General features: G+C 56.9%; 1 protein-coding gene, 2 long non-coding RNA genes and 1 pseudogene across 5 annotated transcripts in view; 2 read left to right on the forward strand and 2 right to left on the reverse strand.

Moving 5' to 3' along the window:
- The window catches only part of LOC119879270, a 1,318-nt gene extending 674 nt beyond the window's left edge, over positions 1-644 (forward strand). Inside the window, exon 3 of one of the 2 annotated variants that reach the window (XR_005387416.1) lies at positions 1-644. This exon is cut by the window's left edge and continues 78 nt beyond it. This is a non-coding gene — a long non-coding RNA (uncharacterized LOC119879270). The other variant, XR_005387415.1, reaches the window with a different exon arrangement.
- A 166-nt stretch (positions 645-810) lies between these two features.
- LOC119879269 lies at positions 811-1,770 on the reverse strand (annotated as a pseudogene). Its single transcript, XR_005387414.1, has one exon. The product of XR_005387414.1 is annotated as an NHP2-like protein 1 (transcript).
- A 10,709-nt stretch (positions 1,771-12,479) lies between these two features.
- LOC119879271 lies at positions 12,480-14,402 on the forward strand. Its single transcript, XR_005387417.1, has 3 exons — positions 12,480-12,520; positions 13,681-13,989; positions 14,248-14,402. It is a non-coding gene; the product is annotated as an uncharacterized LOC119879271 (long non-coding RNA).
- Positions 14,403-18,065: 3,663 nt separating this feature from the next.
- Positions 18,066-22,500, reverse strand: part of LOC119879268 (collagen alpha-1(I) chain-like) — a 4,757-nt gene continuing 322 nt past the window's right edge. Inside the window, exons 1-3 of the mRNA XM_038589632.1 lie at positions 21,717-22,500; positions 21,356-21,478; positions 18,066-20,586 (exon numbers count right to left, since the gene is read on the reverse strand). The exon at positions 21,717-22,500 is cut by the window's right edge and continues 322 nt beyond it. Of these exons, the coding sequence (XP_038445560.1) occupies positions 18,066-20,586; positions 21,356-21,478; positions 21,717-22,500 (3,428 nt within the window). The remainder of the gene's footprint in view (positions 20,587-21,355; positions 21,479-21,716) is intronic.

Here is a 22,500-nt window from a genome sequence, read left to right on the forward strand (position 1 = left end):
CCCTGGGCTGAAGGCGGAGCTCGACCCCCGAGCGGCCGGGCCGTTGCCGCAAGTTTACCTTTTTTTTCCTTCTCTTTTTTTGGAAGGTTTGTTTGTGTCCTTGCGTGGAGGCTGCTTCTTCTCCCTCTGCCTAGGTCTCTGCCCCTTCCTCTCTCCTCTCTCCTCTCTCTCTCTCTCTCTCTCTCTCCCTCCCTACGTTCGGACTTCTAGGTCACCCCATCAGAAAGATGCCTCGTGGGATGGGACCCAAGAGGTGGTCCAGAGAAATAAGGACCCGATCTCCCCCCCCCCCCCCCCCCCGCCACTTCCCTTGAGTCCAAATCATGAAGAAGACGGGGAAAGCAGGCCAGGCAGGCGGACGCCGGAAATCCCAAGTCCACACGCACGCACGAGCACCAGAACTGATGCCCAACCCACTCCACCTCTTTCAGAGGGCTGAGAGGGAGGCAACCACGGACAAAGCCTGTTTTCCAGGAGGAAACCGAGATGAAGGAACAGGCGGAGGTGGAGGCGGAAGGCTGGAAGGTTGACGGATAAGAGAAAGGAAAAGAGGGACGGACGCCTGGGTGGCTCAGTGGTTGGGCGGCTGCCTTCCTCTCGGGGCTGGATGCGGGGCGGGGGTTGGGGAGGTGGAAGGGGTACCCTGGGCTCGTGTGCCCGCATCGGGTTCCCTGCGGGGAGCCTGCTTCTCCCTCTGCCTGTGTCTCTGCCTCTCTCTCTCTCTCTGTGACTATCATAAATAAATAAAAATTTAAAAAAAAAAAAAAAGAACGAGAGAAGGCAGCTGGAGAAACTACATGCGAACGCAGACGGTAGACACAACCCCAGGGGGGAGGGCTGGGCTCCGTGAGGGGTGGGACAGAGGCCAGCGGTTTCCACGAAGAGCCTTTCGATGGACTGCTGAATGGACTGGATCTGCGGCTTTGGCTGCGAGCCTCCTTGGATGGTGACGGGACAGGCGAGGACAGGCCCGGACCCCCCGCAGGCCCGCCCGAGGGCCTGCTTGGAGCGCACGAACACGTAGGGCACGTTCTTCTCTTCACGCGGCAGGCAGGCAGGCGGGCGGCGGACGGTGCGGGATGATCTCCAGGGGCTCGGCGTCTGCAGCCAGCCATCAGGATGAACTCAGAGATGCCTCTCCACAGAGGGTTTTGGTGGCTTCGTGGGCTCCTTTCCGAAGCTGCTTGTAGTTACGGGACTGCTGAACACGCGTCCAGGAGTTTCTTGGGGAGGTGGGCATCTGCCAGGGGGTAGGCCTTCGGATTCACATCAGCCTCAGTCATCTCTGCGTATCCGCGGTCCCTGTGGGTTTCCTGTAAAAAGACGTGTCCTGGGAGCTACCTATCACCGTCACACTTCATACGGATAACCGGTTTTGTCCCCACGCGCCCCCGCCCCCGCCGCCGTTGGGGTGGGCGGTGGGATGTGCTGTGCTCCCGTCACAGTTTGTGGGCCTGGAATGGTGGTGATCGAGATAGACCCTTCCGCCACCTCATTACAAAGAAACAAGACACGTGTGGTGTCTTGTTAGACCCACAGGCACAGAAAAGAAAAGGAGAACTACTTATCCCCTTGTTCCACCGGGACCCACCCGGATGCCATGCCCATGCCGGAGGGTCCAGGCCCCGAGGGACGGGCGTACTCAACTTTGCTGTGAACTCAACGGATTAGTGGAGTTGTGCCTCTGAGGATTTGTCCACGGAAACTACTTCAAATGATCGATTTTGTCCGTCTCGTGTACTTTTCCTTGTGACGAGCAAGCAGGTTAAAAAAAAAAGAAAAAGAAACAAATGAAAAAAGGGGGGAATCCCTGCGTGGCGCAGCGGTTTGGCGCCTGCCCTTGGCCCAGGGCGCGATCCTGGAGACCCGGGATCGAGTCCCACGTCGGGCTCCCGGTGCATGGAGCCTGCTTCTCTCTCTGCCTATGTCTCTGCCTCTCTCTCTCTCTCTCTCTCTCTCTCTCTCTCTCTCTCTCTCTCTCTCTCTCTCTCTCTCTCCCCCCCCCCCCGACTATCATAAATAAATAAATTAAAAAAAAATGAAAAAAGGTCTATAGGTTAAACTTTTACAATAGCTTCCCAAATCTTTGGTGACCTGGAACTTTGAAGGTGTAACTAGCTTAATTGATAAATTGGGTTCAGTTCATCGGATACCTGGCGTCTGTCTTTCCTTTTTTTTTTTTTTTTTTTTCTTTTTGTCTTTCCAACAGAAAGGTAAAATACTAAAGTGTGAGTCAGTAAGACACCCAAGGTGGTTTTTTTGTTTTGTGGTGTTGGGTTTTCCTCCCCCCCCCCTTGCCCTTTTCTTCCTCCCCCCCCCCCCCCCCCCACCTCAGTTTTTGTGTTTCTCTTTTGTCTGATTCAGGAAACCTGCAGATACCTGGGTGTGTCACTAAACGTGTTTCAGGTTGGTTTGTTCGTTTCTCTTTTCCTTCCTCTTTTTTTTTTTTTAATTTTAATTCACAATTCATCACACACACACACACACACACACACACACACACACACACGGGCAGAGGGAGAAGCGGGCACCCTGCAGGACCGCTGAGCCACCCAGGGATCCCCTGTTTCGTGCTTCCTTCACAATTGTATCATACAGGGCAGCCCGTGTGGCTCAGCGTTTTAGTGCCGCCTTCAGCCCAGGGCGTGATCCTGGAGTCCCGGGATCGAGTCCCACGTCAGGCTCCCTGCACTGGAGCCTGCTTCTCCCTCTGTGTCTTTGCCCCCCCCCCCCCCCTCTTAAATCTTAAAAAAAAAATTGTGTCCTACATGTTAGGTTTTTACAAAATGAACAGCGGAGAAATAAAAAACCAGCAGAGCCAGGCAGTAGGTAGGAGAGTGCTTTAATGGGGAGCGCTCCTGGGTGAGGTTCCATGACTCGGAGAGGTGGCCAGAGTCAGGGAAGTCGCGCGGGGTTGGGGACTGTGGGGGTTTTGAAGCCTTCTTGGTTCCGACTCTGGATCAAATTAGACAAGGGAACACCGTGTCCTTAGGTGATTGGCTGGGGGTGGGGGGGGATAGTATCAGACGATGGGGAGGGGGCGGGGGCGGTTCCTGGATGGAAAGTTTCGGTTTCCCATCTAGGCTTCGACTCACTGGAGATGATGTGGTGGTCAGGGATGCTTTGACGGGAAGATCAGCCATTTTGACCCAGTTTGAGATGTCCGCCATTTTGGGTGCCCCTGTCTCTCAGCCAGCCCAACAATACATACACACACACACACACACACACACACACACACACACACACGTGTTTCTAAAAACTATTACATGTATTCATACATTTGACAATCTAAGGATTTCTGGTACGATAGACAATGTGCCCGTGGTTCCTACTGACTTTTCACCAGAGACTGAGGTTTCTAGGAGTTAACAGTCTGCCGCCTGGGTGGCTCAGCGGTTGAGGGGTTGAGCATCGGCCTTTGGGTCAGGGCCCAATTCTGGGGCGGCGGGGGGGGGGGGTATCCGAGTCCGGACCCCTTTCCACATCTGGCTCCTTGTGGGGAGCCTGCTTCTGCCTATGTCTCTGTCTCTGTCTCCCTCCCTCCCTCTCTTCCCCCTTCACAAAGTTCTCTCTCTCTCTCTCTCTCTCTCTCTCTCTCTCTCTCTCCTCTCTCAAAAAGTGTAAAATAAGTACAATTTTAAAAAATCTGCCACATGGAATCGAGACTACTGGTTAACGATAAGGAAAACAACCTCTGTGTGTGAGATAGTAGGAGACATGTAGAATAGATACAAGGCATGAAAATACGGGTGGTGGTGGTTAAAGAAAATGAATCGGGGATCCCTGGGTGGCGCAGTGGTTTGGCGCCTGCCTTTGGCCCAGGGCACGATCCTGGAGACCTGGGATCGAATCCCACATCAGGCTCCCGGTGCATGGAGCCTGCTTCTCCCTCTGCCTGTGTCTCTGCCTCTCTCTCTCTCTCTCTCTCTCTCTCTCTCTCTATCATAAATAAATAAAATAAAATAAAATAAAAAAGAAAATGAATCTGTCCTGAAATGACTCTGGCTTTTTTTTTTTTTTTTTTAAGATTTTATTTACTTATTCACGAGAGACACAGGGACAGGCAGAGACAAGGGAAGCAGGCTCTATGCGAGGACCCTGATATGGGACTCGGTCCCAGGAGTCTGGGATCACGCCCTGAGCTGAAGCCAGACGCTCAAACGCTGAGGCACAGGGGCGTCCCAAAGCCTGGCTATTTAGAGAAAGAACACTTAAGACGGACGGAATGGAAAAAGAAATTATAGAAGGGATTTATGAAGGAGATTTTTGAGATTTGTTTTTTGTTTTCTGTTTTTTATTTTTTTGGATTTTATTTATGTATTCATGGGAGAGAGACAGAGACAGAGAGAGACAGAGAGAAGGAGAGAGAGTAACAGAGACAGAGAGAGACAGAGAGAAAGACAGAGAAAGAGAGAGACAAAGAGAGACAGAGGCACAGAGACAGAGACACAGAGAGATAGAGAGAGACAGAGAAAGCAAGACAGAGACAAAGAGAGACAGAGATAGAGAAAGAGAGAGACACAGAGAAGGAGAGAGACAGGGAGAGAGAGAGAGACAAAGAGAGAGACAGAGAGATAAAGAGAGACAGAAGGGGAGAGAGACACAGAGAAAAGAGAGGCAGAGAGATAAACAGAGGCAGAGACAGAGACAGAGAGAAGGGGAGAGAGAGACAAAGAGAGAGAGACAGAGAAAAGAGAGGCAGAGAGACACAGAGAGACAGACACAGAGAGAGGCAGAGACAGAGAAAGAGAGAGAGACAGAGAGAAGGGGAGAGAGAGACAAAGAGACAGAGAAAAGGGGCAGAGAGATAAAGAGAGACAGAGACAGAGAGACAGACACAGAGACACAGTGAGGCAGAGACAGAGAAAGAGAGAGACAGACAGAGAGACACACACACAGAGAGAGAGAGAGAGAGAGAGAGGCAGAGACACAGGCAGGGGAAGAAGTAGGCTCCACGTGGGGAGCCCGATGTGGGTCTGGATCCCAGGACCCTTGGGATCAGGCCCTGAGCCAAAGGCAGACCTTCCACCGCTGAGCCACCCAAGGCGTCCCAGAAGCAGACTCTTTGAAAAGGGATTGCAGGCGTGGTCAGGACGGACTGAGATTGGGAGAAGTGGGTTTTACTACTACACTGGTGTACAACTGAGATTTGGCTCTTCTCTCTGCTAAAATGGCGAGATTCTCTTGCATTGGTAGTCTACTCTTGATAAGAGTGTGAACAGAGAAGAAAAGACAAAGACAAGGTGCTTTTTTGTTTGGTTGGTTGGCTTGGTTTGGTGTGGTTTGGTTGGGGGTTTTTTGTTTGTTTTTTGGGGGGTGTGTGTGTGTGTGTGTGTGTGTGTGTGTCTCCCTTTACCTGCCCAGAACAGCAAGGTTTTTAGATTCCCTTTTTTTTTTTTTTTTTTTTTTTTGGTTGTTCTTGTTTCACTTTTTTTGGTATTTACTTATTTATTTTATTTTTTGGGTTCGTTTGTATCCGGTCTTCCCCTACTACGTAAGAGTGAAAACTTCTCCACGGTAAAGGAGCTTCATTTTGGGGACAACTCTAAAAGCACCTGTAGAATCTCCTAGGGGCCACCTCGGCGAAAGAGACACTGAAGATTTCCGTTTTGTTATGATCCGTGATCCTTTGTAGGCATGTGCCTTGAAAACTTCTGAGATGTTTTTGGTTGGCTGGTTGGCTGCCTGTCTGTCTGTCTGTCTACTGGTCCCTTCATCCGTTCGTGGATTCTCAGCGGATCCCAGAATGCCAAACCCTAAATAGAGTCTCTTGACTACTATAGGTCGTTTACCTGCTATGGGAAGGCACATGAGAAGCACTGTCAGACAAAGAATCATAAGCCCTCTTAGATTACTATTGTGTGGGTGAATGCTGCCGGTGTTCCGAACAGGAAATGAAATTCCTAAACTTGTAACGTGTCCTGGTAGAGTGCCGTCACTCCACATTCGAACTGTTTAAATGCTCTGCGTACGTGCATGTGTGTGTGTGTGTGTGTGTGTGTGTGTGTGTATGTGTGTGTGACAGAAACTGGTCGGATTTTCCTCTCGACTGCATTATAATGAATTCTCATTGGGTCTTTAGGCACGTCCATCCGTGGGTGACCTCCCTGTCACGTGCAGGTGTTGTTAGGAAGGTCTTGCAACAATGCGGTCCACTTTTCAGAAGATTCGCGGAAAGGACTCTGGACGAATCCCGGTATCTGGTCACCCTGAGATTGTCCAACTACATACAGTAGGAGTTGCCGGAACTAATGAAAAAGCTGCATGGAAACCGAACAGAAAGGAACAACGTGGAACTGAATGAGGTCCACGAAACCCTGAACAGAGTTCAGAAACTCTCAGTGAGTCATCTTCCTTTTTTTTGGCGATTGTTAAATCCTCTTCAGAAGGTCGGTGGGAATCCGTGCTCATTGCAACCAGACACCGTTGGAAGGATCCGCTGTATCACCAAGGCCTTCCTTGAGTAGAATGGCGTCTGTTTTTCTTTCTTTCGACCTCCCCCGGTCCCCACGCCGCCCTCCCCTCCTCCCTCCCCTCCCTTTCTCCCCCCCCCGCCCCCCACCCGGCCCCGGCCCCGGCCCCGGCCCCCGGGGTCCATTTGTCAAAGTGATCTCTATTGACCGAGCGGGCCAGGGGCCCCTGGAATCGCATCCTAAGACTCAGATAGGATCAGACAGCCTGGAGACACTCAGATCCACTTCTCGGGAGCCACCCGAGCCCCTCGGAAACCGTGAGCCTGATACCTTCCTTCCAGAGGTCGCCGCGTCCTCACTGGGCGAGTCAAGAGTGCCACCTCCTGGCGGACGAAACCGAGAGTCAGCTGCTTAACCCCAGCGAGCCTCCCAGGTTGCCCCTACGAGGTGCTTGGAAATGCTGAGGCTCAACGACACCGGAACCACAACAACCGGAAGAACAGAAAAGAAGAGCAAAAGAAATGCTGAAGTTCTTCCTTCTGGCCTTGCCTTTACAGGAGTGTGCCGTCTGCGACCACGCCTGTCTCCGCGGACAGGAAGAAAAGAGTCCAGATGGCTGAACCGGGGTTCTGCACTCTGCGGACCACAGGAACCCCCTCCAGCCTGACCCAGGAACTCCCTTACTCTGAGCCAGGGACAGGAGGTCTTGTTTTGTGTTTCGGTTGTGGTCCAAAAGACAGGCGTCACCTACGATGGAACCTTGTAACCCTTTCTAAGCCTAGAGTCGCTCAGCGGCATTACATACGTTCACACATCCTCCTCGCCAAGTTATCTTTCCATTCCATTTTTTTACTCTCTTTTTTGAAACTCTTTAAATTTTATTTATTTATTTGTTCGTTCGTGCATGCATTCATTCATTCATTCATTGTTTGTTTGTTTATTATTTTAAAGGATTTTTTTATTGAGAGAGAGAGAGAGAGAGAGAGAGAGAGAGAGGCAGAGACACAGAGGGAGAAGCAGGCTCCATGCAGGGAGCCCGATGTGGGACTGGATCCCGGGTCTCCAGGATCACACCCCAGGCTGCAGGTGGCGCCAAACCGCTGCGCCACCGGGGCTGCCCTCCATTTTTTTACTCTTAAGTTTAATTTCTTACACTGTATTGATCGGGCACCCGATCTCTCTCTCTCTCTCTCTCTCTCTCTCTCTCTCTCTCTCTCGAATAAATAAATTAAATATTTAAAAAATAAATGAATAAATAAACTGTATTTATTCACGGGAGACACACAGAGAGAGGCCGGGACGCAGGCAGAGGGAGAAGCAGGCTCCACGCGGGGGGGGGGGGGGGGGGGGGGGGGGGGGGGGGGGGGGGGGCCGGTGCGGTGCTGGATCCCCAAAAAGCCGTGATGACGCCCGCCCGGAGCCCAGTCGAAGGCAGACGCTCAAACTCGGGTATGCCACCCGAGCACACCTCGTCCGCACCTCTTCCTTCCCACCGCCACCCACCCTCTTGTGCGTTCGTCGGGTTCCCACACACAGGACCTCGTCCTCCAGGTGTATCCCTAGACACACCCTAGCACCCTAGGATCCCCAACGAGGGAATAGGTTCAGATGGGACCGATGCTCATGTGACCGTGCTCCTGTTTGAGGACTGTCCTCGGTTGCTGTAGCGGTGACGGCGAGACAAAGGGTCTCTCTCCACACACCGCACAGGCGGGTGGGGGGCATGCCCCGAGTGGGGCAGATGTCCCCATCCCAAGGAGGCGGAGGAGGAAAGCCACCCCAAGGCCCCTCTTTGGTGCCTGTCCTGTGTCAGGAAACGCTACTGACCTGGGTGGATCCGGACCAGGCTGTGTCCGTCCCAGCTGCCCTGGGATCCCACACTCCTCACACCTGGACCCACCGGTGTGGCGCCTGCCTTTCCGGCTCTGCCTGCCTGCCTAACTATCTCTGCATCCAACTTGCAACTTTCAGTCCGTGAGCTTAGGGGCTTCGACTCTCTGGGTCTTGCTAGAACCCAAACAGAGAAAGACGTTTGCCATACCATAGATACCACTTTCAATTAAGCATCTGTGAAATGATGATTATGGAGGAAGGAAATTCTCAGCCTTGAACGTTTCTGGGCCCTGCTCCATTGGCTTTCACACTGACCCAGGCCCAAACGGCTCCCAGAAAACTCAGCACTAGTTGGGCTCTATTTCCGTGCCACTGAGTGCACGTTGCCTGTCTGCCTCCCCTAAAAAGTCAAGCAACGGGGATGCCTGGGTAGCTCCGTGTTCAGCATCTGCCTTGAGGTCAGTCATCATCCTGGGGTCCTGGGGCCCCGACTCCCACTTGGGGCTCCCCGCGGGGAGCCTGCTTCTCTCTGCATCTGTCAATACCTGTCTCTGTGTGTCTCTCATGGATAAATAAAGAACATCTCTAAAACAGGAAAGAATGAATGATTAATTAAAAGGACTGACTGACTGGACTGATCGACTGACCGACCGACCGGCTGAATGAATGTATACATAAGCAAGCCAGGAAGGAAGGAAGCAAGCAAGCAAGCAAATAAATGAACAAATGAAATCGATGAAGGGCTGCGTGGCTGCTGGCTGGCACTGTGGGTGGAGTGTGGGACTCTATATTTCTCGGTTGTGAGGACGAGCCCTAACCTGGGTGTAAACATCGCATACACCTAAAATCTTTTGAAAATAAAACAATGAAAAGAAAAGAAAAGAAAAGAAAAGAAAAGAAAAGAAAAGAAAAGAAAAGAAAAGAAAAAGGTGGGCAGCCCGGGTGGCTCGGCGGTTGAGCGCGGCCTTCAGCCCGGGGCCTGATCCTGGAGGCCCGGCATCAGAGTCCCACGTCGGGCTCCCAGCATGGAGCCTGCTTCTCCCTCTGCCTGTGTGTCGGTCCGACTCTCCCACTCACTGTGTCTCAGGAGAAAATAAACAGAATCTTTACAAAAAGGGAAAAGAAGTTGTTTTGTTTTGTTTTGTTTTGTTTTGTTTCGATCGGATTGATCGATCGCTAAAAGGCAACCTGCCAAAACTGACGATGAGAAAACGGAAGAAAACCTTCCTGGTTCCCATAGAGTTCAAGCCCTACAGCCTTGCCCGTACCAAGATCAGAGAATAAACTGTCCACTCTCTACGGCGTCCCTCCTCCCGAGGACGCCCCAGCTCCTTATGGAGCATGCACACGCACGTGCACACGCACGCAGAAAAGCGGGGTGAACCGAACCAGACCCTAGAGAACCCTGCAGCGAAGGTTGAGCACAGGACACCCCCACCCCCCCCGCCAGCCACAGGAAACTCCGGCAGGCTACCACTGGACTGCTTAGGGGGCCTATACTTACTTGCAAGTGCTCGCTGACCTGGGACACGTGGAAGGGGAACCTGAGGCTCAGATGGCCCGAACCGGGTGAATGGGGTGCTTTGCTCATGCCTCAATGCTATGCTCTCCACGATTAGAGAAAGCTGGCAATGAGGCCAGCCCAGGGACCGGAACCTAACCTAGGAATCCCTCTGGTTCCATCAGTCATGTCCCGACTGTTGGTGAGTGAGGAACCAGTGCTCGGCTCGCTCGGGGAGACAGACGCTCTGGTCTTCTTCGGGTTGGGTTGTTGCTGCGGCTTTGGGTATCTTTGCAGGAAACCGGCCTCTTCTCTTTCGAAATGGAAACCAAAGGATGGACGGGGTCCGGACGCGGTCACGCTCGCTGGCCACTGGAGTTGTTGTCACCCAGCCAGCGGGGAGATCGGAACATCGGGTCTTTCGTGACCTCTCCACAGATAGATAGGAGTGAGACCAAGGCTATATACTTTGTTGGCGTCTCGTCTGTGTCTACGTGTCCCTGTGGGTTCTACGAGGGAGAGGTTTCCTCTACCTCCGGATGCTATATTGCTAACATCCCTTTGTAAAGGAACTGTAGCTTATGGGATCCCTGGGTGGCGCAGCGGTTTGGCGCCTGCCTTTGGCCCAGGGCGCGATCCTGGAGACCCGGGATCGAATCCCACGTCGGGCTCCCGGTGCATGGAGCCTGCTTCTCCTTCTGCCTATGTCTCTGCCTCTCTCTCTCTCTCTCTCTGTGTGACTATCATAAATAAATAAAAATTAAAAAGAAAAAAAAAAAAGGAACTGTAGGTTAGGAGTTCAAAGGCTGGCGCGGGTAAACATCATCGGAACAGGACAGCTCGGAGCGATAAGGAGGAGTGCCAATATTTCACAAGTTCCCACGATCTGGGATGAAGTTCTGTTCGTTCGTTCCCGATCATGCGGGTCTGGGATCCTTTCCTGCATCCGTCTCCTTGCGGGGGGGGGGGGGGGGGGGGGGGGGGACCTGCTTCTGCCCATGTCTCTGTCTCTGTCTCTGTCTCTCTCACACACAGGAATAAAGAAACCAAATAGTGTAAAAAAGGAAAGATGCTCGGTCTCCCACTCTCTCCCTCTCCCTCCTCCTCCTCCTCCCCCTTCCCCCCTTCACACAGTGCTCTCTCTCTGAAAGGAAGTTAATATATTACAATTTTGCAAAAGCCTGCCAATGGAATGGAGACTACTGGAGAACGAGAAGGAAAACAATTCCGTGTGTGACAAGTAGGAGATGTGTAGGAAACGTACAAGGCGTGAGAATACATGTTTTGGTGAGGGAAAAGAAAATAATTCTGTCCTGAAATGAGCCTGGCTATTTTTTTCTTTTTTAAGATTTTATTTACTTATTCAGAAGGAAGGGAGTGGAGGGAGGGAGGGAGGGAGGGAGGGAGTGAGGGAGGGACAGAGAGAGGCAGAGAGAGGGAAAAGAAGGCTCCATGCAAGGAGCCCGCTATGGGACCTGAGCCAAAGGCAGAGGCTTAACCACTGAAACACCCAGGCGTCCCGGAAGCAGATTTTTTTGAAAAGGAATTGTAGGCATGGTCAGGACAGACTGAGATTGGGAGAAGTGAGCTTTACTAGTACACTGGTATAGCATTAAGACTCGGCTCTTGTCTCTGTTAAAATGAAGAGATTTCCTTGCGTTGGTAGTCTCATCATGGCAAGGGATTGTGAACAGAGAAGAGAAAAATATATTATTATTATTTTCTCTCTCCGGACCAGCCAGGTTTTTATATTCCTTTTTATCCGCGAATTACCTCCGTGAGAGAGTGAAAACTTCTCAATATTAAAGGAGCTACATTTTGGAGACAACTCTATAAGCTCCTGTGGAATCTCCTAGGGCCACCCTGGCGAAACAGATACTGACATTGTTTTCAGTTTTGTAATGACCCGTGATCCTTTATAGGCCCGGGCCTTGAAAGCTTCTGAGATGTTGGTTGGTTGGTTGGTTGGTTGGTTGGTTGGATGGATGGATGGATGGTTTGTGTATCTGGCTGGTCGGCTGGCTGCCCGGCTGTTTGCTGGTTCCTTCATCCGGTCATGGATTTTCAGCGGATCCCAGAAAAGTCTAGCCCTAGGTTGAGTCTCTTGACTAACATAGGTCGTTTACCTGCTATGTGAAGGCACGTGAGAAGCAGCGTCAGACAAAGAATCATAAGCCCTCTTAGATTATATTGGTTGCGTGAATGCTGTGGGTGTTCCAAAAGCGACGTAAATTCGTTAAGTGGTAACGTGCCCCGGTACATTGTTAAAATGCCGTGTGTGACAAATCATAATCCGTTTTTCTTCTCGACTGCACTCTAGCCAACTCTCCTCGGGTCTTTAACCACGTCCACCGGTGACCGCCATGTCATGTACATGCCATGTTCTTTCTGTTTTTTTTTTTTTTTTTTTTTTTAATTTCTTATTCATTTATGATAGTCACAGAGAGAGAGAGAGAGAGAGGCAGAGACACAGGCAGAGGGAGAAGCAGGCTCCATGCACCGGGAGCCTGATGCGGGATTCGATCCCGGGTCTCCAGGATCGCGCCCTGGGCCAAAGGCAGGCGCCAAACCGCTGCGCCACCCAGGGATCCCTACATGCCATGTTCTGATGCTCTTGCAAAAACAAACAAAACACACACACACACACACACACACACGCACATTTATTTATTTATTTATTTATTTTTTATTTATCCCAGATTCCAGAAGAACCACGAAAGGACTTTTGACACATCTCAGTTTCTGGTCACCCTGAGATCATCGAACAACAGTATGAATTGCCAGAACTAGTGAAATAGCTGCATTTACCCAGAACAAAACCAGGGACTTCTGGGTGCCTCAGCGGTGGAGCCTCTGCCTTGGGCTTAAGGCGTGACCCCGGAGTCCCGGGTTCGAGCCCCGCATCGGGCTCCCTGCATGGGGCCTGCTTCTCTCTTTCTCTCTCTCTCTCTCTCTCTCTCTCTCTCTCTCTCTCTCATACATAAATAAAATCTTAAACAAACAGAACTAAAAGGAACAACATGGAACTGAAAAGAGCGAAAGACAATGATGACCGGTTTCTTTGTTTTTGTTTTTTAAAGACTTTATTTAGTTATTCACGAGAGACACAATGAGAGAGAGGCAGAGACACAGGCAGAGGGAGAAGCAGGCTCTGCAGGGAGAGACCGATGAGGGACTCCAGGATCACACCCTGAGCCAAAGACAGCTGCTCCCACCGCTGAACCACCCAGGCGTCCTGATGACCCTTTTTTAAGGACTCTTGTTCAAATCACTGCTGATCCCCTCATGTTTGCTCTTCCAGTTTGAAGGAAACTTTGTCTGTAGAGATATCTATACCTTAGAGAAATTGGAGGAACGAGTGAGTTTGTAAACAAATTAAAATCCTTATCCTTGGGCAGCCCTGGTGACTCAGCGGTTTAGCGCTGCCTTCAGCCCAGGCCGTGATCCTGGAGACCCTGCATGGAGCCTGCTTCTCCCTCTGCCTGTGTCTCTGCCTCTCTCTCTCTCTCTCTCTCTCTCTCTCTCTCTGTGTGCGTTTGTGTCTCTCATGAATAAATACATAAAATCTAAAGAAAAAAAAATCTTTAAAATCCTTATCTTTTCTCCCTACCTGTGACCCGTCAGTGTTCAGAAACTCTCAGTGAGTTATCTTTTTTCTTTTCTTTTCTTTTCTTTTTTTCTTTTTCTCTCTTTCTCTCTCTTTTTCTAATGAGTTATCTTTCTTTTATGGCAATTGCCAATCATCTGCGTGAGGTCTGTTCCGTGGGAATATGTTCTCATTGTGACCGGCCACTGTTGGAAGAATCCCTTGTATCACCAAGACCTGCCTTCCTTGAGTGCAATGGCATCTGTTTTTCTTTTCTCTTCTCTTCCTCCGCCCCCCCCCCCCCCCCCCCCCCCCCCCCCCCCCCGCCCCGGTTTATTTTTCAGAGTGATCTCTACTCCCAACGTAGGGCTCGCACTCACGGCCTGGAGGTCAAGAGTCGTGCTCTCTACTGACCGAGCGGGCCAGGGGCCCCTGGAATCGCATCCTAAGACTCGGATAGGATCAGACAGCCTGGAGACACTCAGATCCACTTCTCGGGAGCCACCCGAGCCCCTCAGAAACCGTGAGCCTGATACCTTCCTTCCAGAGGTCGCCGCGGCCTCACTGGGCGAGTCAAGAGTGCCACCTCCTGGCGGATGAAACCGAGAGTCAGCTGCTTAACCCCAGCGAGCCTCCCAGGTTGCCCCTACGAGGTGCTTGGAAATGCGGAGGTTCTTCCCTCTTGCCTTGCTTTTTTTTTTTTTTTTCTTTTTTTTTTCTTTTATTTATTTACTTATGATAGTCACACAGAGAGAGAGAGGCAGAGACACAGGCAGAGGGAGAAGCAGGCTCCATGCACCGGGAGCCTGATATGGGATTCGATCCCGGATCTCCAGGATCGCGCCCTGGGCCAAAGGCAGGCGCCAAACGGCTGCGCCACCCAGGGATCCCCTCTTGCCTTGCTTTTGCAGGGCTGACGACAGTGACCACGTCTGTCTACCTGGCGAGGCAGAAACAATTCCAGGTTGCTGAACCCTGGTTTTCCACACTGCGGACGACAGGATATCACCCCCTCCCCCTCTTTCAACCTGACCCAGGAATTCCCTTACTCTGAGCCAAGGACAGGGTGGGGGGGTGGGGGTGGGGTCTTTTGTTGTTGTTGTTGTTTGTTTTTGTTTGTTTTGCTTTTCTTCCCCCCAGTTGTGGTAAAAAGAAAAATAGACGTCACCTAAAATGGAATGTTGTAGTCGTTTCTTTCTTTCTTTTTTTTAATATTTTATTTATTTATTCACGAGAGACACAGAGACAGAGACACAGGCAGAGGGAGAAGCAGACTCTATGCAGGGAGCCTGACGTGGGACTCGATCCTGGGTCTCCAGGATCAGGCCCTGGGCTGAAGGCAGACGCTAAACCGCTGAGCCACCCGGGGATCCCTGGACGCTCCACCGCTGAGCCACCCAGGCGCTCCATACATACTTAAGTTATTGAGAGTTTGTTCCTTCATTTTTCATCATCTCTAGACCCAACGTGGGGCTCAAACTCACAACCCTGACTGCAATCAAAAGTTGAGTGCTCTTCTGACGGAGCGGGCCTGCCGGGGCCTGGGGCCCGGGGCCGGGCCGGGGCCCCCCCCCCCCCCCCCCCCCCCCCCCCCCCCCGGGAGCTTCTGCCCTTTCATGTTTTCAAGCTCAGAGTCACGTTTTGTCCGGGGAGGGCCCCACCCCCCAACCCCTCCGTGCGGAGGTGCCATCTGTCGGGCTGGTTCATGTTTGTCCATCTTCCTTACTCCTTTTAGTAGACAGAAGGTGGCTTGTGACACAGCCGGGGACTACTTCGAATGAGACTGAGGATTTCCCTTGGGAAGTGGGTGCGAGAGGGAGGACAGGTCGATGGGGAACCAGGAGACTGTTGGCCCGTCGCTTTAGAGGAAAGAGTGTCCTTGTTGGGCCCTCACCCAGGGTGGATGAGTCAGAACTGTCCCTGGCCAGGCCTCCCTTAGTCCTTCGCCCATATCACTCCATGCCTGTGTTTGGCCTCTGGACCCTAAGACACCACGGTGGTCATGTGTTTAACTCCCCATCAGATTCACCAGTCCCCGCCATGCCACGCCCTCCCAGACGCACCCCCACCCCTGGAAGGCATTAAGAGTGAGATGGCATCCTCCACATCCAGGATTGATTCCCAAAGGGTTTATTGGGGTTTCCTGGGTCAGGAAACCAGGAGGGGTCGCTTTTGGACCCCAAACAATGTGAGTTCTTCAGACATCCTCTTTGCCCTTCTCTTTCCCCCTCCCCTCCCCTCCTCTCCTCTCCTCTTCTCTTCTCTTTTCTTCTCTCCCCTCCCCCACAGCTTGGGAGCCGCAGCCTGAGGGTTTGGGGGAGGTGCAGAAAGCCATTCAATGGAGAGAAGTCCCAGGCTCGGACTTTAACAGACAGCCATGTGCATTTGAATGAAATGATTGAATGAGGGCCATTGGAATGGATGGCCCTGAACCTCCCTTCTGCCACCCGCCACCCTCCATCCCCACCCCCAACCAACCCTGAGTCCTCTGGTGGATTTGGAAATGGAAGGCCGGGGTGTGTGTGTGTGTGTGTGTGTGTGTGTGTGTGTTTACACGGACGCACCCGCGGAGGGTGGTGGGGCATGCTCACGTTGGCTCCTGCAAACTCCATTCATTCTGGGAATGTTCTGTTGTTTCTGCTGAGTTGCCAGTTGCTGCGATGAGCCAAGCTATACTCCTCCCGTTGCCGAGTTCTTAAAAAGGCCGAGTCTCCGGTTTTCTCGGTGAATGGACTGACCCACACCTTCCCATCCCGCCGGCCCCCTTCTGCAAATACTTGCACTCAAAGGGTTCTTTCACCTCGTCCAGAAAACAAACAACAGCCACCCACACCCACCCCATTGCCACAGATACGCAACCCACACAACAAAACTCCAGCTGGCCTCCTTCTGCCTCCATGTACTTTATTTTATTTTTATTTTTTTAAATATTTTTATTTATTTATGATAATCATAGAGAGAGAGAGAGAGAGACAGAGAGAGAGGCAGAGACAGAGGCAGAGGGAGAAGCAGGCTCCATGCACAGGGAGGGAGCCCGACGTGGGATTCGATCCCGGGTCTCCAGGATCGCGCCCCGGGCCAAAGGCAGGCGCCAAACCGACCGCTGCGCCACCCAGGGATCCCCTCCACGTACTTTAGAGAGTCACTGTCTTAGACGTGCCTTAGGCTCAAGGACTCGATGCGGTCTCCCTTTCTGTGGCACGGTCGGTCCCATCCATCCCCCGTTAGGCCCAAAGTAGAATTGCATGACCACACTGCTCACGGGAGCTGGAGAAGATATGCTAAGGTGACCGACCGGACCGACCGACCGACCGACCGACCGGATGGGAGCACTGTCCATTCGAAAGGAAGGACCTACAGGCCGAGGCGTCTATAAACACGCTCCCTGGAAGTCTTTGGCCTTCGCGTGCCTCTGATGAAATCATTGCTCCGGAAACTCCAGCATCTATAGCCGGTCTTGTCCATGGTCTTCTGACCATGACTCGTCCTCCGTTCGCCTGACGTTCTGCCCAATTGTCCGTCCACGGAGAAATTAGACCCCGTCCCGTGAGAGCCGAATCCGACTCCTCCGCTCACCCCCACGACAGAGAAGACTATGCCCAGGTCTGTGCCCGCCCATCTTCCCTTTCTCCTCCGCCAGGGCAGAAGAAAATGTGGCCCGCCCTCCCTTCTCCTGTCAAAAGTCCAATCTGACATAGGACTTGGATACGAAGGAAACCAGAGTACTGTTTTGAACCATAGACACGTTGATTGATTGAAGATTTTATGTAGGTAGTCCTGAGACGCACACGGACGGACGCACGCACGCACGCACGCACACGGACGGACGCACGCACGCACGCACACGGACGGACGCACGCACGCACGCACGCACACGGACGGACGCACGCACGCACGCACGCGGACGGACGCACGCACGCACGCACGGATGCACACAGAGGCAGAGACACAGGCAGAAGGAGAAGGAGACTCCATCCATGCAGGGAGCCCGCTGTTGGACTCGATCCCAGGACCCCGGGATCACGCCCTGGGCCAAAGGCAGGCGCTCAACCGCTGAGCCACCCCGGCCTCCCTACCTGGAGACACTTTGATAGAGTAGCAGCAGCAGCAAAGAAACACACGCACACCGCCGCTCCCCCCACCCCCCCAGGTGAAAGAAGGTCCCGCTGACTCCCCTCCTTTTCCTCTGAGAAGAGAAGCACACCCTTTCTCCTGCCCCTGGAAGGTGCCTTGGAGGAGAGCGCCAGGAGGGGAGTGAATGACATTCTTCTCTTCAAGGACAGGAAGTTGAGCGTGAGCAGGAGAATTCTGGAGAAACAGATTGTGTTATAAGAAAGAAAGAAAGAAAGAAAGAAAGAAAGAAAGAAAGAAAGAAAGAAAAAGAAAATCCTTATGTTCTTTGAGCCTCCCCTCCCCCCCAGAATTGAGTTCCTCTTCCACGACCTCTTCTCATTCAACCCAATAGACAAGTATTTGGGGGGGGGGGGGTCAGGTCCCAGACGCTGAGAGGGTGGAGGTGAAGGTGGTGCGGGGGGGGGGGGGGGGGCACACCGTCCTCTCCAGCGCCTTTGGTTCAGACCTCCTTCGTGACCGACCTCCCTCCCTCCCTCCCTCCCTCCCTCCCTCCCTCCTTCGTCTTATAAATATATAAATAAAATCCTAAAGAAAAAGAAAAAAAAAAAAAAAAAAAAGGAAGGACACGAGAAAAAACGGTGCATCCGTTGCCGTCCTAAGAGTCCTCGCCTGGTTTCGGCTCTACGTTCCCTCCCTGACCTCGGAAACGTGCCTGAGTCGTCCCGGGAGCCCCGCGCGGCGAGCGCGACCCCCTTTCCGGGCGGCAGCGGGCCCGGACGGACGGACGGACGGACGGACGGGTTTTCCAAGGCTCCCCCGCCCCGGGAGGACGGGGGTTCGCGCGGTGCGCGGCCGTGTGCTCCCGGGGCCCTCCGCCGTCCCCGGGCCGAGAGGCGAGATCCGAGGCGCCCTGACGGCCTCGCCGCCCGGATCTGTCCCGCTGTCGTTCGCGCCGGTTGTCGGGTGCCACCTGGCGGCCGCTTTTATAGAGCGTGTCCCCTCCGGAGGCTCGGCGGCGACAGGCAAGGAACAGCTTTGGTGTCGGTTTCCCGGGGCCGAGTTCCAGGAGGAGGGCGGCTCCGGCGCGAGCGTCCGGCTGTCGCCGGGGCCTCGGCGCGCGATGCGCTCGCCGGAGATTGGACCTCCGGAGCTGCGAGGGAGTGTCGCCGTCGCCGCTGTCGCCGCTGTCGCCTCCGCCTCGCTCCCGGAGGAGGCCGTGCGGGCCGCCTGGGTGGGTCGACCAGCACCCGCCGGTGGCTCCTCCTCCGCCCGCGCGGACCGACCTGGGCCGCCTCGGGGGCGGGGGACAGGGTGTGTCCCGCCGTCCGTCCTGTGGCTCCGGGCGATCTTCGGGCCTTCCTTCCGTGTCACTCGGTTGTCTCCCGTGGTCACGCCCTGGCGACGGGGACCGGTCTGAGCCTGGAGGGGAAGCCCGTGGGTGGCGCGACAGACCCGGCTGCGGGCACGTGTGGGGGTCCCGGGCGTCGGACGCGATTTTCTCCCCTTGTTCCGAGGCCCGCTGCGGAGGTGGGTCCCGGGCGGTCGGACCGGGTGCCACGCGGGGGTGGGCGGGCCGTCCGTTCGGGCGTCCGGCCCCGGTGGCGATTCCCGGTGAGGCTGCCTCTGCCGCGCGTGGCCCTCCACCTCCCCTGGCCCGAGCCGGGGTTGGGGACGGCGGTAGGCACGGGGCGGTCCTGAGGGCCGCGGGGGACGGCCTCCGCACGGTGCCTGCCTCCGGAGAACTTTGATGATTTTTCAAAGTCTCCTCTCGGAGATCACTGGCTTGGCGGCGTGGCGGCGTGGCGGCGTGGCGGCGTGGCGGCGTGGCGGCGTGGCGGCGTGGCGTCTCCACCGACCGCGTATCGCCCCTCCTCCCCTCCCCCCCCCCCCCCGTTCCCTGGGTCGACCAGATAGCCCTGGGGGCTCCGTGGGGTGGGGGTGGGGGGGCGCCGTGGGGCAGGTTTTGGGGACAGTTGGCCGTGTCACGGTCCCGGGAGGTCGCGGTGACCTGTGGTTGGTCCCCGCCGGCAGGCGCGGTTATTTTCTTGCCCGAAATGAACATTTTTTGTTGCCAGGTAGGTGCTGACACGTTGTGTTTCGGCGACAGGCAGACAGACGACAGGCAGACGTAAAAGACAGCCGGTCCGTCCGTCGCTCGCCTTAGAGATGTGGGCCTCTGGGCGCGGGTGGGGTTCCGGGCTTGACCGCGCGGCCGAGCCGGTCCCTGTCCTCGCTCGCTGGAGCCTGAGCCGTCCGCCTGGGCCTGCGCGCCGGCTCTCGTGCTGGACTCCAGGTGGCCCGGGTCGCGGTGTCGCCCTCCGGTCTCCGGCACCCGAGGGAGGGCGGTGTGGGCAGGTGGCGGTGGGTCTTTTACCCCCGTGCGCTCCATGCCGTGGGCACCCGGCCGTTGGCCGTGACAACCCCTGTCTCGCAAGGCTCCGTGCCGCGTGTCAGGCGTCCCCCGCTGTGTCTGGGGTTGTCCGGTCGCTCCTGCCCCCCCCCCCCCCGGGGGTCGAGGGGCTTGCCGGTGAGGCGGAAGCAGGTCCCCCCGGTCGCCGTCCTCGCTGGGCTTTTGCTCCTCGGGAAGCCCCCTCGGGGCCGCAGCTTGCTGCCGATCGATCGATGTGGTGATCTCGTGCTCTCCTGGGCCGGGCCTAAGCCGCGTCAGACGAGGGACGGGCGTCCACGGCGGATGCGACCGCTCTTCTCGTTCTGCCCGCGGGCCCCTCCCTCCCCGGCTCCTCCGCGCCCGGCCGTCGTGGCGGGTGCGCGGGGGGCGCGCGCCGGGGTTGGGGGTGGTGCGGACTCCGGCCCGACCCCGGCCTCCCGCCTTCTTGCCTCGCGGCGCTGGCGGGACCGGGGTCCTCGGACGCGGCGGACACTCTCGCCGGCCTTTCCCGAAGGCCCCGGGTCCGTGGCGAGCGGCCCTCCCCTCCTCCGCGGGGAGGGCCGGCCCGACGCCGCGCTGCTCACCGCCCGGCCTGGGCGCGCTTGAGCGCGTTGCGCCCGGCCCTCCGTGGTGCCCCTGGAGCGCTCCAGGTCGCCTCAGGTGCCTGAGGCCGAGCGGTGGCGTCGTTTCCTTCCCCGGCGACTCCCCTCGGGCTGCCGCCGCCGTCGTCGGCGTGTCCGAGGAGCGGGTGGTGGAAGAAGTCGGCAAGGGAGGCGCACCCGTGCCCCTGGCGGGGGCGCGGGCGCCTCGTCTTCCTTTCCCCTCTCCTCTCCTCCCCCCCTCGCCGCGCCGGCGGGGGGTGGGTGGCGTGGGGCGGTGTGACTCGGAGGACTTGGCGGGGCTCGTGAGCGCCCGCGGCGGGCCGGGCCAGCGCCGCGGCGCTTGGCCAGCCCGAGGGGCTGCCCCTCTCTCCCGGCACGGGTCGTGTCCCCGTCTCCGTCCCTCTCTCTCGCCCGCCTCGCGGGAGGCGGGGAGCTCTCTCCTCTGGGCGGTGACGTGACCACGCCGTGCGCGGGCGAGGCGGGGGTGGCGTCCTCGAGGGGGCACCGGCCGCGAGCGCTCGGGGTTGCCCTGTGCCTGTCCCTTGCCGGAGATCCGCCCCCCGCCCCGCGAGCCCTGTCGGCCCCGGAGCGCCGCCTGGTGGGGCCCGTTTGGGAGGACGAACGGGTGGGGGCGATGCGCCCTCGGTGAGAAAGCCTTCTCTAGCGATCCGAGAGGGTGCCTTGGGGTACCGGAGCCCCCAGCCGCTGCCCCTCCTCTGCGCGTGTAGTGTGGCCAGCGACGCGGGGTTGGACTCCCGTCGCGACGTGTTTGGGCAGAGTGCCGCTCTTTGCCTACCTACCGCGGCCTGCGCCTCCCCCCTCCGAGACGGGGGAGGATCCCGCCGGGCCGGGCCGGCGTCCGGTGCGGGGTGTGTTGCCCGCGTGCGTGTGCGAGCGTGCGCGCGGCCGGGGGGTTGGGGCGGCCCGCCGCCCCCCCCCCCCCACGCCACTCACCCCGTGTGTGTGCGTGTGTGCCGCGCTAGCGGCCGGCTGGCTGTCTGGGCCGCCGCCCGCTCCCGAGCCGAGTCGCCGCCGGCGGTGGCTCGGCGGGCGCGTGTGGGTCGGGCCAGCTCCCGCCTGGGGGCGCCTCCCCGGGTCGTGACTCCGGGTTGGACCGGACGGATGGACGGACGGGCGGATGGACGGACGGAGGTTCGGACGGGACCCCCGCGGCGGGGGTCGCGCGTGCCTGGGCCCGGGCGGTGTGGGGCCCGGTTTGCGGGGAGGCCTGCCAAGGGTGCTGAGGCCGGCCGGCGTCCCGGGCGTCGCGGGACCGCCCTCGTGCTGGTGGCGGTGGGATCCCGTGCGCGTTTACCCGGTGGCCCGGCTCGCGCCTTCGTTGGCGCGCCCTTCCCGGGACCGGCCCTTCCCCACGCGCTCTCCCGGCCCTCGCCCGCTGTGCGCCTCCTCCCCGTCGCCGCCGACCCGCCCCCCCCCGTCCCCCCCGCCTGCCCGCGTCCCCCGACCGCACGGTCGCGGGCGCGCCGCGCGTGCCGCGCCCCTAACTCCGCCCTCCGTGGACCGAAACCGGCCTCGCCGCTGTTGGGTGTCTTGCCCCCCCCCTTGGCCGCCGTGGCTCGGGGGGGGCGTCCCCGGGCGAAGTGCTCTCGGTCCTCCGAGGAAGGGGAGGAGGGAGGCGCGCGGGGGGTGTTGGGGCGGGGCGTCGTTGCGCGTGTGCGGGAGAGCGTTCTCGGGAGAACCGGTCGCGTGAACGGTGGCGGTTGGGGCCCCCGAGCCCCGCGAGGTTGCTTGGGGCCCGCCGTGGGGGGCCGGGCCGGCGTCCTCGGGTGCCGCGGGACCGCCCTTGCGCTGGAGGCCTCGGGCGGTGGGACCCCGCGTGCGCCCCTGGGCGCCCGACCTCGGCCTCCCGGGTGCCTTCTGAGGCTTCCCGAAAGCCCCTCGCGGTGGCCCGCGGTCCTCTCCTCCACCGCTCCCGCTCGCCGTTCTCCGGCGCCTGGCTGGCCCCTGGCCGCCGGAGCGTCTCCCGTCCGCGGCCTTTCCCGAAAGTCCGCCCCCGTCCGTCGTCCGTCTTGCCGACCCGGTGCCGCGCTCCCCGGGGCGCCCGGCGCTTCCCGGGCCCGCTGCGGCCTTCCCGCCCG

The sequence above is a fragment of the Canis lupus genome, unplaced genomic scaffold, assembly GCF_011100685.1.
Source record: "Canis lupus familiaris isolate Mischka breed German Shepherd unplaced genomic scaffold, alternate assembly UU_Cfam_GSD_1.0 chrUn_S520H682, whole genome shotgun sequence".
Classification (NCBI taxonomy): Eukaryota; Metazoa; Chordata; class Mammalia; order Carnivora; family Canidae; genus Canis; species Canis lupus.